Genomic DNA, 13,500 nt, shown 5'->3' on the forward strand with positions numbered 1-13,500 from the left:
GGATGTCAATATTTCTTGACCTTTATTGATGACTACTCGCGCTATATGTTTATCTACGTTATCAGGCGCAAGTCAGACCTTTATGGCTGCTACGAGGACTTCAGAAAGAAAGCACAGAACATGTTTCGCGCTGATGTGGGTCACTTAGCATACGATGCTAATATGCACGATGAAGAAATCCGGAACCTCCAAAGTGACAACGCTCGTGAATATGAAAAACTCGGCAGAATTATCTTCGAAAAATATAACACCCACGCACAGTTCACTAATGCGTACACACCACAACAGAATGGCGTGGCAGAGAGGCGTATGCGCACACTCCTTGAAAGAACACGAGCTTTTCTAATTGACGGAGATCTTGATCAACTCCTTTGGGGCGAATGCATCACCCACGTCGCTGATCTCCTCAACATGACCCCGAGCTCGGTCACAAACAACGTTACTCCCCATGAAAAATGGTTCAAAAAGAAACCATCAGCACACTACATTAAGGTTTTTGGCTGCACGGCATACGCTCACGTCCCGGAACTATACCGCAACAAACTCGAAAAACGGGCTAGAAAATGCATGTATCTCGGAATTCCATCCAACAAGAAGGGCTACAGGCTCTTAGATACGACAGAGAATCGCATCATTTACAGTCGTGATGTTACCTTCCGCGAACATGAATTCCCCACGCTGGATTTTCTCGATCTACAGAAATCAACAGACATACTTAGCCCTAAAACAGGCACTACAGTACCAGCACCCATTCAATTGCCCTCACTGTCAGCAATGCGAAAACGCAATGCTAATGCACTTGCTGCTGAAGATACAGAACCAGCACCTAAGAAAGCAAAATCTCTCTTAGAATGCAGATGTACTGATCCAGTAACAACCTTGCTCAATGGTACCCTCGATCTAGAGGAACGCGAAACAAGTCGCAACGCCCTCCACACACTACTTGCTATCAGGCATATATTGGAGCCAAAGACCTACAAGGCAGCCATGCAGCTGCCAGAAGCTCCTCACTGGAAAATAGCCGCACGATCTGAGTACAAGTCTCTCATGGACAATAAAACGTGGATACTGACCAAGTTGCCCAATGGCAGGCGTGCATTGCAATGCAGGTGGGTATTTGTCGTCAAATACAAAGGCGACGGCACAATAGATCGCTACAAAGCTCGCCTAGTTATTAAGGGTTTCCTCCAAAGATATGGAATTGACTATGATGAGATTTTCTCCCCTGTCATCCGCATGGAAGTCCTACGACTGATACTTACCATCGCTGCTTTATTGAATATGGAAATCCATCAGATGGACGTCAAAACCGCATTCTTAAATGGGCATCTAGATGAGGAAATATACATGGAACAACCTGAAGGATTCTTTTGCCGAGGTAAAGAACACCTCGTCTGCAAACTGATGAAGAGTCTATATGGACTCAAACAAGCCCCTCGAGTCTGGTACTTGACACTGTGTGACTACTTAGCTACGATGAAGTTTCGCAAACTTACAAAAGACCAATGCGTCTTTGTCGGTGAAATTGACGGAAAAACATGTTACATTCTTGTCTACGTCGATGACCTTCTCATCATTGCACCTACAGTCGACATTGTCACATATATCAAGGACGCACTGAAACAGCGCTTCAAAATGTCCGATCTGGGCGAAGCCCAATACCTCTTAGGGTGGTCCATTGTACGCGATCGAAAAAATCGCTCCATCTTCATACACCAAGAAAAATACGCTACCAAAGTCCTGGACCGCTTCTCCCATCTAAACTCATATCCAGTGGAAACACCCACTGATCTGAGTATCAAACTCTCTCTAGATATGTGCCCACAAACTCCTTTGGAACACGATGAGATGAAGGCGATCCCGTACAGAGAGACAGTCGGTAGCTTCATGTACCTGATGATGGGAACGAGACCAGACCTAGCCTACTTTCTACGAGAGGTCAGTCAATTTCTGGCTAATCCAGGGAAACAACACTGGAATGCGGTTAAGAGAGGCCTTAGATACCTAAATGGTACACGTAACCTCGGCATTACCCTTGGAGGAAAAGAAAACCTACAGCAATATAACACAAAGCACTACCTCGCAGCCTTTGCAGATGCAGACTATGCTAACTGCGCCGACACACGTCGATCTGTAGGAGGATATATTACCTACATGTGTGGCAGTCCAATCTCATGGCAGTCTAGAAAACACCACACAGTCGTGCTATCCACAACAGAAGCAGAATACATTGCACTATGCCACTGCATGCAGGAAGTCATCTTCTTAAAACTCCTACTGATAGAGCTAAACCACAGCAGCCCACATGCCATCACTCTCTACGAGGACAACCAGAGCTGTATTAAACTCTCATATAACCCAGAACTTCATGGTAGAAGCAAACATATACATATTCGCTACTGCTTCGTACAAGAAAAGGTAGAGCGAAAAGAATTCGAGATAAAATACTGTAACACAAAGGAAATGGTGGCAGATATATTCACCAAGTCACTCGCAAAGCCGACTTTTCTACGCTTGCGTAATGACCTTTGTAAAAAGGAATTAATCCTACCACAATAATTGGTGCAATAACTATGTGCAACCACTCATCCTTTCATGGTAAACACACAACAATGATTGCAATAATTGATAATGATTAAACGAACAAATCAAGTGAAAGACAATATATTGTACCAGTTACTGGGTACTCCCTACTGCTCAATATTCTCTATAGCGTACACGCCATCAACGTACTCAAAGTATGAACTAAGCTTCTCTACAGTATTAGGAAAATACATGTAGCTGTCAGACTCAATAAAGAGGTTTTTCTTACCTACAGTGGCTCTGGCAATACAATGCCAAGAACCCTGCTGCTGACCAGGGCGCCGCCCAATAATGAGGAGTGCAGGCTTCTTGCACCTGATGACCTTCTTGATAAGCTTGTCGCTCTTGCACTTGAATCTCTTGTTCATGAACACCAGCTGTTTTCCATGCTTCTGCAAAGCTTGGTGCATAGCATGGGTGGTGTAAGCGCCGTCCCGCTCGCTACCATGGTCCTCCTTGGGTCGCTCGGCCTTGAGCTGCTTGAGAATTCGCTTCATCGCAATCCTGGTCAAGAAGTCTCGCTTCTGCAAGGCGTTGTTCACCGAGAACATGCCGCAAAACGAGGATCGATCGGGCAGGGCCTCCTGGTTCTGGCAGACGACCGGAGTACGAAGAGCGCGAGTCATCTGCAAATCATGTATCGATAAGTTAGTAACATATTACATGGCAGAATAATCACAAAATGATTCAATCAATACAGCACACTTGACCACACACACTGAGGGCTTTTTCGGAAAACAGGCACGAATGCCTGAATCCTAGTTAGGCTACGGGGCCGTACAGAGACCTCAGTGAACGTATGCGGTACAAGAGGCTGTCTCGATCTCTTCATGTATCGATAAAAACAACAAAAATAAAATACTCACTGTTGATAGGCAGGACAAATAGCTGAATGAGCTACTGGAACCCTTAGCAAAAAGCTACATGCGAAGCAAGCAAGGTGGTGCGTTGCAGTAGACCTAGACGACTCATCTCATAAGAGGCTATATCCCATGAAAGCAACAGCTAAAAAGAGCAACACAATCGCAAATATACTGCAGGAACATTCTTACAATAACCGTTAACAATGTACCAAATAGAATGTTACACTAAAGGATCAAAATTGCATACAAAAATGCTGTGTCCAGGGTCAATGTGCCCTCGAGAAACGAAAAAGGCAGCGTTTCACCTTGTTGAGACGGTGGCGCGGTCATCCGCTCTAAGCCACCACTATTGTCTATCTTCTACTCTTTGGAATAAGTAACCCCTCAACGGAAAGACAAAAACGGTGTATGCACCATCCCTCGCAAGAGAGGCTGTTGGGGATATGCGAGGTACTATCCCATATTCCGTGTACTTCACATAAACCTCTTGTAGAACTTGAGATGATATTACCTAGTTCTACATGTGTGTTCTCTACGTAATGTATCCAATCAGTGCTTTGAATGGAGGCCAGACTCCACTGCATCCCGACACTTTAATATCTCAATCACAACTCAATTTACCTGGTCTTCCCCAAGCTCCCTCACTTCACTCCTTCCATTCAACGACCTCTGATAGTAGTAGAGCGGCTGCTGGATAGTGCTGCTGCTTCATTACCCGGAGTCTGGGAGGCTCGCTTGTACTACCAAAATACAGATATTCAGGATAACACCACTTTGAAAATAAAATGGGCTACAGTACCGTGCAAATAGGCAACCCGCCACTCTGAGAGACTACGCAGGTCGATAACAAAGAAAGAGTAAGTCTAGAGTTGTATATGGTTTATAGGCACTGGAAGTAAAAGTTAACAAAGTAGGATGCACTAAGCAGTTTAATAAAGCACCGTGGTTCCTTAGAACTCCAAGTGGAGAACTGGACGCTTGTCCCTTGATATAGCTGAAAGCTGGCGAAGTGCTTGAATTTAACAATGTCTCCTTCGTCAGGGCAGTTCGTTTCCCTATATCATTCTTCCCAGGTGTGAACAGTGGCCAAGTCACGACCAGTGTCCACTTTGGATTCTTCGTAGGTGTCCTTGTAGAGCTAAGAATACAAGAAACACTAGATCCTGAGCGGGCTTGATGCAGTGCGCACCAAAAGTCAAAAACGCTGCTGTACATCTACAACCACGAGCGGGAGAACAACATCGACAAAAGTGCATATCAACTAGGATATAGTAGTTTAAATTCATAAACCTGATTGCTTTTGAAAAAAAAACTACAGGTTTTACCAGCCCTGGTGGCGTTGCTAGCTGTTGAGGTTAGGCTCGGCCACCTCGTGACTCAAATAAGACATATATTATGCATTACCGGAGTGGCTATCTGAAAGGCAACTTCCACTCTTTTTGAAACGGTTGGCAATGGCCAACCTGTACTATGTTTTTGGCAGCAGTATAGAGTTTTCTAGCTTCGTTGTTCTTCTAACTGCTCATTAATGCTCACTATTTCTTTTACCATTCTCCGTACAAGTTCTGTCCTTCAAGCGCTAAAGCTGCCCCCGCAACACTTGCAATCTGTTATACTAAAGGTTGCAGTGTAAATTCTTAAATGCAATGTCAGTCACCACGTGCAACACACGATGATTGCTGTTGTTGGCCAAGAGTTGCTCACATTGCTCGCCCGCGGGTTGTAGCGCTGCAAGTGCTGGCCTACAGGTTGCCTCAAGATGGTCTTGTTGAGGGAGATCTTGTAGAGGGAGGTCTCTCTTCAAGGGATAAAAGAGGAATACCCGCTTTGGTAGCCGATTTTGATAAGGTAGTGCTTTGCCTCCAAGCTCGACCTGCGAACAGAGTCTCCTTCAAAAGTGGGAACAAAAAAGCTTTCAACTACTACTGTAGTACATAACTATTAAATAGTGAGTCTCTCAAGAGCAATGAACCTAAGAAACGGATTTGAAAGGTTTTTATCAGACTGACAGATCCTGGAACTGACAGTGTCAGTCCCTGCAAGTGCAAAAGTTCCAGAAGCTCCGTTTTTCAAGAATACATAGTGAAGTACACGTAGCGTGTTTCAGAACGGCCCGTAGTATGCAAGCACTCCGAAAAAGCTCGAGGCTTATCGCTTGATGCGCGGTCATACAATGCCTGATTGGTCATACGTTGAGATGGCAGAGTGCGCTACTACTTCGCCAAATGTGCCCCTACACACTCGATACGTATTTTTGCTATTTTTTTTATCGACAGCCCAAACATTTTCAGTGGGAAAAACACTACAACTTGAGTACTTCCTTGCAAGTCACTGCTGTACGAAATATATTCGTAAGGTACCCACCCGTGTTTAAGTCTATACTTCAGACGCTGGTAGCGTATAATAGTGGGGGTCTATCTACATAATGCGATTAGCTCGCATTGATTCGGACGTGCAAGGTTAAATGTCCACCCTTTAACGATCGCGGCACCCAGAGTACTAATGATCCTCCGCCGGATCCTGGAATGCCAATAATATTTGGGCGCCATCGATCCAAATACATCGTCTTGTCTTGGAGCTCAGCAAGTGTGGCATTCCAGGTCGTGGTCTTGCATGAGTTGACTTTGACTTCCGCATAGTTGCTGCCACCCGAATGAATGACGACTGTCACGTCTTTAGTGTCTGTGCTCTTGAAGATGATGTTCACCATACCGTCGCCTTCCCTCGTCCAAGACCCATAGCTGCCTTCAAACGCCTCGTCCACAGTTGTAAGTCCTAGAGCGTCGAAGAGCGTACCGTCGTCAATTTCTCCGATAAAGGACGTTGGTCCGCAGGTTGGCTGAACAAACTGCGACATCATCCAAATAATTCCCATCGGATCGAGACCAGCTAGTACAACGAGTCCCAGGTTCGATGCTTCGAGCGTGGAGTCATCCTTTGCAACCGAGGCTCCCATATCTGTATCGTTAGATAAGATCAGCTGGTCAATGATAACACCCATCGTCTTGCGAAGCAAGTCACGGGTCTGGAAGGCAGCTTCAGTGGTCTTGTTGCCCAGAATCTCGCCCATGCAGTTGTTTGTGACGACTGGGGCGTCGCATAGCACCAGTGACGACCTGCTAATTGTCACTCGAATATCATCTGTAGTGGCGCTGGGCGTTGCGTTGCGAATGCTGTTGACTGCATTACTGACGCGATCTGTGAGACTTTTAAGCTGGTATCCGCAGGTCGTGTTGGAGTCCAAAAAGTCCTGTAGTTTGACCAACGTCGAATCATCCTCCGAGTTGAGCGCGCTCACATTGGTAAGAAAAGTCATCACATCGGTCGCGGACGATAAAATCTGATCGCCGTTGATGATAGCCTGCTTCACAATATTCTCCACAACCGTGACCACAACACCAGCTACTCTTGTTGCGAACGAAACAGGATACCCGAGACAGGTGCAGACCGCGACAGGCAAGTCCACGAGGACAACATCAGCCTGGTACGCTATCGCAAGTAATTCTTCGACAGAACCTTGAGGAGCCGTAGTTTGCTGGAATCGAAGGTAGTAGATGAGGGATTTGAGCACTCCGATGATGCTAGCAGCACACATGTATGTCTTTTGTGTAAGTTTGTACGCGGCACTGACTTCACCAAATAGACCAGCAGTTGCTGTATTGACCATGACAGCCACCACCGACGCCGTCTTTTGAAGAATCTCCAATGCACAGTCATCGTTTTGCGGGATGCACTCCAAAAAACATTTAACTGGGTATGATAACGGACACTGTGCGATGCAGTTGGTGTCAGTCTTGTTGTAACCGAGCGGGCACACGCCATTGCTACTAATGGCCTCCGTCTTCCTGTAGCATGCCGAGTCCTTTGCATCGCCGATAGTTGGTCCTACCCAGTTACGAATCTTGTTGCCATACCATTCAGCGCCCATGTTGTCTGTGAGAGCCAAATGGGTAGCACTCATCCGCGTCCATATCGCGCCCAGTTCGTAGACTTCAGAACCTGCTCGACCGAAGAATCCGCTGAGCTGGAAGCCCTCAGGGGCGGTGACAATCGTGCTTTCGTCTGTCTTGGACCCCGTGGCAACTGAATTCCCCGCGTTAGTGGTAACTTTGAGGTAAAACACTCGTGGCCATCGACCTTTCTTAGCCACGTGAACTTCCATTGACGTGATGTACTCGTCCGCGCCGAGAATGAGAATTTTGTCGGTTCCACCCGAGCCTCCATGAATCCAAGTCACCTCTGCGGGTGTCGCCACTCCCAACGTAACTTGGTCAACGCGTTCATCACCTCGCAATGTGACGGAACTGAGCCTCTGCCCTAGTTTCACTCCTGTGATGTCCGAGAACGCGATACCATTGATACCTTCGCCGAAAGTCTCGCTGAGCTGAACGTCTTGGTCCGAAAAGGCAGCCCCACGGATGACGAAGAGAACAAGTAGCGTCAACACCTGTAGCAGCTTCGTGGGTGACATGAGCACTACTTCACTTGAATTGTGGAGCGAGGGAGACAGCGCTATCGAGGTCTACAACGCGGGCCCACGCCACGATAGTTAGGGACTGCATCAGGATGTCTACGGTCGGGCGACAAGTGGGCGAGCATGTTGTACATGTACAGGGGGGGGTGTATCTGTCCGAGTCCAAGACCAGACGAGGGACCCTCTTGGAAAGGCCATAGGAACCAGCAAATCTTGCGCTCCATTCACCTGTTTATACGAGTAGGTCAGCGCAAGCTTGCATAATGCATTGTAATACACATCATGCAGTTGGTGATTCCTTATCTCGATGTTTGCTGTGCTGCCGAATTTTACTATAGCGTGCGCAGCAAGATTCCGATCAGCTCAGGAAGCCTTGTGGTGCCCGGGTAAAGACGTCGGCGTCATGGGATGCTTGGCCAGGGATAAATGAACCTCCAGGTGGCGTCGAGGATAGCACGTGGTGGTTCACTGCAGGTGCAGCCTGCAGGTCTGCGATACGTGCCGGTGGCACTATTGGGCCAACGGTGATGGCGGGACATCATGGTGCAGCTCGCCGACGGTAACCAAAGGACTCCTGTGCACCGGAATCACCGCATTGATCTGCATTGGTCTGTCGAACGGTGTTCTTGAAGACCTGGGCAGATGGATTGAACATACATTCAAGTTGAATGCCTGTTGGATTTCAACGCTGTCTTGGTGATCATTAAACTGCGGTCGCAGCTTCCGTCCGAGGTAAACAACGTTTCGAGACAAGTCAAATCGACGCAGCACAAATTCTGCGCGTTCGGCGCCTGCTCTTTTCGTATAAAGAAGCTCTTCTTCATCTTGACGGTACACGATGTGCACTGATGCTGGAACAGAACTGGTGCTGCAGTACAATTTCGAAGACCTCCAAAGCACTAAAAAGTGCCAATCCTGATTCCTATCTTACAGCTTCCAAGTGCCCCCCATTACCTGCTCCGACTGTCGTGATGGCGAGCGAGCTGGATGTTTATTTCAAGTCCGAGGGCACCGATCACTTCGTGTTCATTGTCGTGAAGCTCACACCATGCAGCCTTTATCCGTGCTGCAGGCGTTGTTGCTCCTGTTTGTTGTCGCAGTTCACGGATCCTCTTCGGACGAGGATATTCAGCTGAGTGAGGCGTTCGGTGGCTTCGGCGGCGTCTCGTTCTCAGATATTGAGGTGGTCGAGTTCGGGCAGACTGCCTGCTCCATCACGATCAATGCCGAGAAGCGGATCACGGCGGTGGTCTTACGAGTCACGTCTCCGGCTGAACTAACGCTCACCCACGGCGGGTCCAGTGGCACAGACCACACACTCACTCTTGGGAACGATGAGTACGTCAAGACAATGGAGGTCCATTGGGGCAGGAAGGGCCTCACAACACGGGTCTTCTACCTCAGGTTTACCACCAACAAGAACAATTCCGTCTCGGCAGGAACCCCGACAGATGACGGTGCCACGGTCACTGCCCCGAAAGGATTTCAGCTCAGCGGCTTCTTCGGTCGCTCAGAAGGCGAAGTCGATCAGTTGGGCGCTATCTGGACGCGAATCAATGCGAAAACGAAGGCTCTCCGAGACACAATGGGCTCGGCATGGTACGGCGATCGAATCCGGAACTGGGTGGGTCCTACGGTGGGCGACGCAACTGACTCGGCGTGCTACAGGAAGACCGAGTCATTTGGCAGCAACAAGACCTGCCCCCTTGGCTACAGCGATTATGGCATAAACTGCATCGCCCAGTGTCCACTCTCCTACCCCGTCGATTGTTATTCGGAGTGTATTCCGCAAAACGACGACTGCTCTGGAGAGGTTCTCAGCAAAGCTGCATCCGTCGTGGCTGCAGCGTTCAATACGGTGACAGCGGGAATATTCGGGGCTGTGTTTTCCTCGTACAAGAACGCAAAGAAGAGTTTTCTCTGCGCTGCGAACATCATCGGCGTGATCAAGTCGCTCATCTACTACCTCCGGTTCCAGCGAACGACGGCGCCACAAGGGTCAGTTGAAGAAATGCTTGCCGTTGCCTACCAGTCCAACGTTGTGATCTTCGATCTACCTATCGCAGTTGCCAATTGTCTGGGAATCGAAGTTTCTGGCAAAATCAAGTTTGCAGACATCGTCTACGTTGTTGTGGAAAACATCGTGAAGCAAGTCGTCATCAACGGCGACCAAATTCTTTCGTCTGCCAACAACGTACTGGCGCTTCTTTCGAACACCAGCACAATTGAAGCTACGGACGAATCGACAGTGGAAGAGCTCCAGAGCCTCTTGGATTCCAATTCGACTTGCGGATACCAACTAAAAAGTCTCACGGATCATGTAATTGCCTCGGTTCGCGAAATTCGCAACGCGACACCGAGCGCCACGGTGAATGACGTCCGAGTAAACATCAGCCAGTCGTCTCTTGTACTGAAGGATATCCCCACGGCCACGAACAACTGCATGCGCGAACTGTTGCACAACAAAACCACGGAGGTGGCATTTGAGACCCGCGACTTGATACGGAAGACGCTCGGGGTCATTATCGAACAGCTCGTGGAAACAAACAAAACGAACATGGGCGAATCCGTTGCTGAAAATGATTACACGCTGGAGGCGGCGAACCTGGCGCTTGTCGTGCTTGGTGGCATGGATCCAACGGGTATTGCCTGGATGGTATCGCAATTTGTTCAGCCGACATGTGGACCAACTGCTTTCATCGGCGAGATCGATGATGGTACGCTGTACGATGCATTAGGACTAAAAACTGTGGACGAGGCGTTCAAAGGAAGCTACGGCACCTGGACGAAGAAGGGTGACGGCATGATGGACATCACTTTCGAAAGCACCGACATGAAGGACGTGACGGTTGTCATTCACTCGGGTGGTGAGATTTACGAGAAGGTAGAGGTGCCTGCAAGAGCGAAAGTGAAATGGACAGTGAAGATCTCGGATCTGCAAGACAAAGCAATGTATCTGGATCGGTGGCGTGCGAGCGTGGTAGGCATACCCACGTCAGCAGGTGGCTCGCTAGTGTTGTGGATTCCGAGAGCATCCAAGGGTGGCCACCTAACGATGCATGTTCGGATGAATGTGAGTTAACTATAAACTGAAGTACAACAATGGCTAATGTAACGCAATTGCTCAAGTTTTACCTCTGGATACCTAAACTAGCAGCCAAAGCCAAGTTCTAACAGCGCCAACTCGCTACAACAGAATCTTACTCCTCGTTGTCGCTTGAATCCGAGCCCTCCTCCAGTGACATCAGCCCCAGCAAAATGCGGCGGCACACTTGTCGCTCGTGCTGGCAAAGTTGCTGGATGGCTTTCACTTCAGAAGTAGTTTTCTCCGAATCCGACAGCGCATCGCTGTAGCGCTTATCCTTCTCTTGTAGCAGCACCGCCAATACGTCGTAAAGCTGCTCCATGGGGAGCTGGGAAGCCATAACAAAACTCAGCAGTGCGTCTCCCAGTCCGAACTCGCGCTCGGCGTCTCCGTGCAGTAGGAAGAAGAGAGAATTGTCGTTCTCTGGATGAGCCAATTTGCGGCGCTTCGCTGGGTTTGCTGTAGCCTTGCTTTTGCCCTTTCCTACTTGCGGGGCATCATCTTCCTCATCTTGATCGTCGTCGACTTCTTCATCTTCACTATTCACCGAGCAAGCTTTGAAGGCGTTGGTGAGCTCAGAGCTCGTGATGTGAATCGAATCCGACGGCGCAAGTGTAGGCAAAACAAAACCGTAGCGGCACAAAAGCTAAAGCATTTGGAACATGACTAAGGTTAATAGACCGAATAAACAGCAAATTAATCAAAGAGGCGGTGGCGCATCGTATTACCTGCGCGTTGGATAGATTTCCATACGATATCGTAACAGGCTCGCCCTTCTCCGCCTTGCGCAAAGCAGTCAGCTGTTCGGAGCAAGCATAACAAAGTGAGCAACGTTACGATAAAATATATTGTCCCCCATGCACCACGCACCTGGAAGCTACCCGCCTCGGTCTTCACAATATGTGCGACTGGGTCCTCAGCTGTGTGGTTGGCCATATCAATGACCGGAAGTAGCGTTGGCTCCTGCACATCCGCAACCGTGAAGGCACTGCAAAATTGACGGGCGTTCAGCCTCTCTACTACCAAAACCACACCACTCCTCGTCAGCTTCGTACCGTGACGACACGATCGAGTACGCCCACTGAAACTTCTCCAGCGCTGACACCTCACTCGGCCAAATAGCTGGGAACTCCTTCATCAGCGGCGCCGCATAGCTCGTATACATGCTCAGCACCAATTTGTCATCCAGAATTGGGAACCTACACGCAAACACCCCATCAAGTCAGCAACGACCATCACCACTTCATTTCAGCCTTTCAATAGGTCTTGCGTCTAGCGTACGCTGTGGTGTGTCGGAGCATTTCTCGAAGTGTTTTGTCCCACGTGAACGGCAGCGAAATAGCTGTCGGGAGTTGCTGGATGTAACCATGAAAGTCACTTTTTTCACCTCGCGCGAGCTCCGCCAGCAAAGCCAGCGTGGTTTGCACGGTGCCACTCAATTGCAGAGTGTCGATCTGCTGCTTCAGCTTGGGTTTGTCGTTTCCCGAGTAATGTTCGAGCCACCAAGTACCATTTAGAAACGCGCCGCTGCTGAGCGTCACCAAATGAGACCCCGAAGGAAAAGCGTTTTGCGCCACGATGGAGCGATCGTCGTCGCCATACGCAGACACAGAAGCCGCCGGATCGATGAGGTCATTGGTCACCGCCACACTAGACTCGTGCGCGGCGACCCACTCCAATAGCGGAGACTTGGTGGCCGTCATGGTTGGCTCGTAGAGCGTTTCTAACTGGTAGATAATCAGGGGATTGTTGATTTTCCTGGCTCAGCATCACATTTTAACCACATTTACTCCACTATTACAATCTAGCTAACATTGATCCTCACATGCATCTTCAGATGACCACCTTCCGATGATCGTGGAACCCACAGGAGAAGAGAACCACCACCTGAACCTGGAAGACCCATTAGCCCAGGACGCCATCGGTCCAGATACATTGTCTTGTCTTGCAACTCGGAAACGGTAGACTCCCAGGTCACTGTTTCGCCGGCACCAACATCTACCTCCGCGTAGTCGTCACCACCAGAGTGTACTACTACCGTCACGTCCTCCTTGTCCGTGCTTTCGAAGATAAGACGCACGACGCCGTCACCCTTCTTCGTCCACCACCCGTAGCTGCCTGCAAAAGCTTGGTCTACCGTCGAAAGCCCCAGAGCGTCGTACAGCGTGCCATCGTCGACCTCACCGATGAACGAAGTTGGTCCGCAAATCGGCTGCACGAACTGAGACGCCATCCACACGATGCCGGTCGGGTCCAAACCACCGATTACTGTCAACCCCAAGTTCGTCACCTCCAACATGTATTCGTCTTCCTTCACGGATTCTCCCATGTCCGTCGTTGCCGTGTCTACCAATTGTTGGATAATCACTTCCACCGTCTTCCGCAGCAAGTCGCGCGTCTCAAACGCAGCGTCTTCCGTCTTGTTCACCAACATTTCCTTCATACAGTTGTTGGTGACCGTGGGAATATCATGCAGCACAAGTGGCGACTTGCTT

General features: G+C 49.0%; 1 protein-coding gene across 1 annotated transcript; it reads right to left on the reverse strand.

Annotated features, from left to right (window-relative positions):
- Positions 1-11,120: 11,120 nt before the first annotated feature.
- KRP23_8763 (SET domain-containing protein 4) lies at positions 11,121-12,708 on the reverse strand (the record flags this gene model as incomplete). The annotated part of the gene is made up of 5 exons (XM_067894243.1): positions 11,121-11,651; positions 11,734-11,805; positions 11,876-11,993; positions 12,061-12,204; positions 12,287-12,708. The coding sequence occupies 5 exons, from the start codon at positions 12,706-12,708 to the stop codon at positions 11,121-11,123; spliced, it is 1,287 nt and encodes a 428-aa protein (XP_067743695.1).
- Between the last annotated feature and the right edge of the window lie 792 nt (positions 12,709-13,500).

This window comes from Phytophthora ramorum (genome assembly GCF_020800215.1).
Source record: "Phytophthora ramorum isolate Pr-102 chromosome Unknown Phyram_PR-102_s0007, whole genome shotgun sequence".
Lineage (NCBI taxonomy): Eukaryota > Oomycota > Peronosporomycetes > Peronosporales > Peronosporaceae > Phytophthora > Phytophthora ramorum.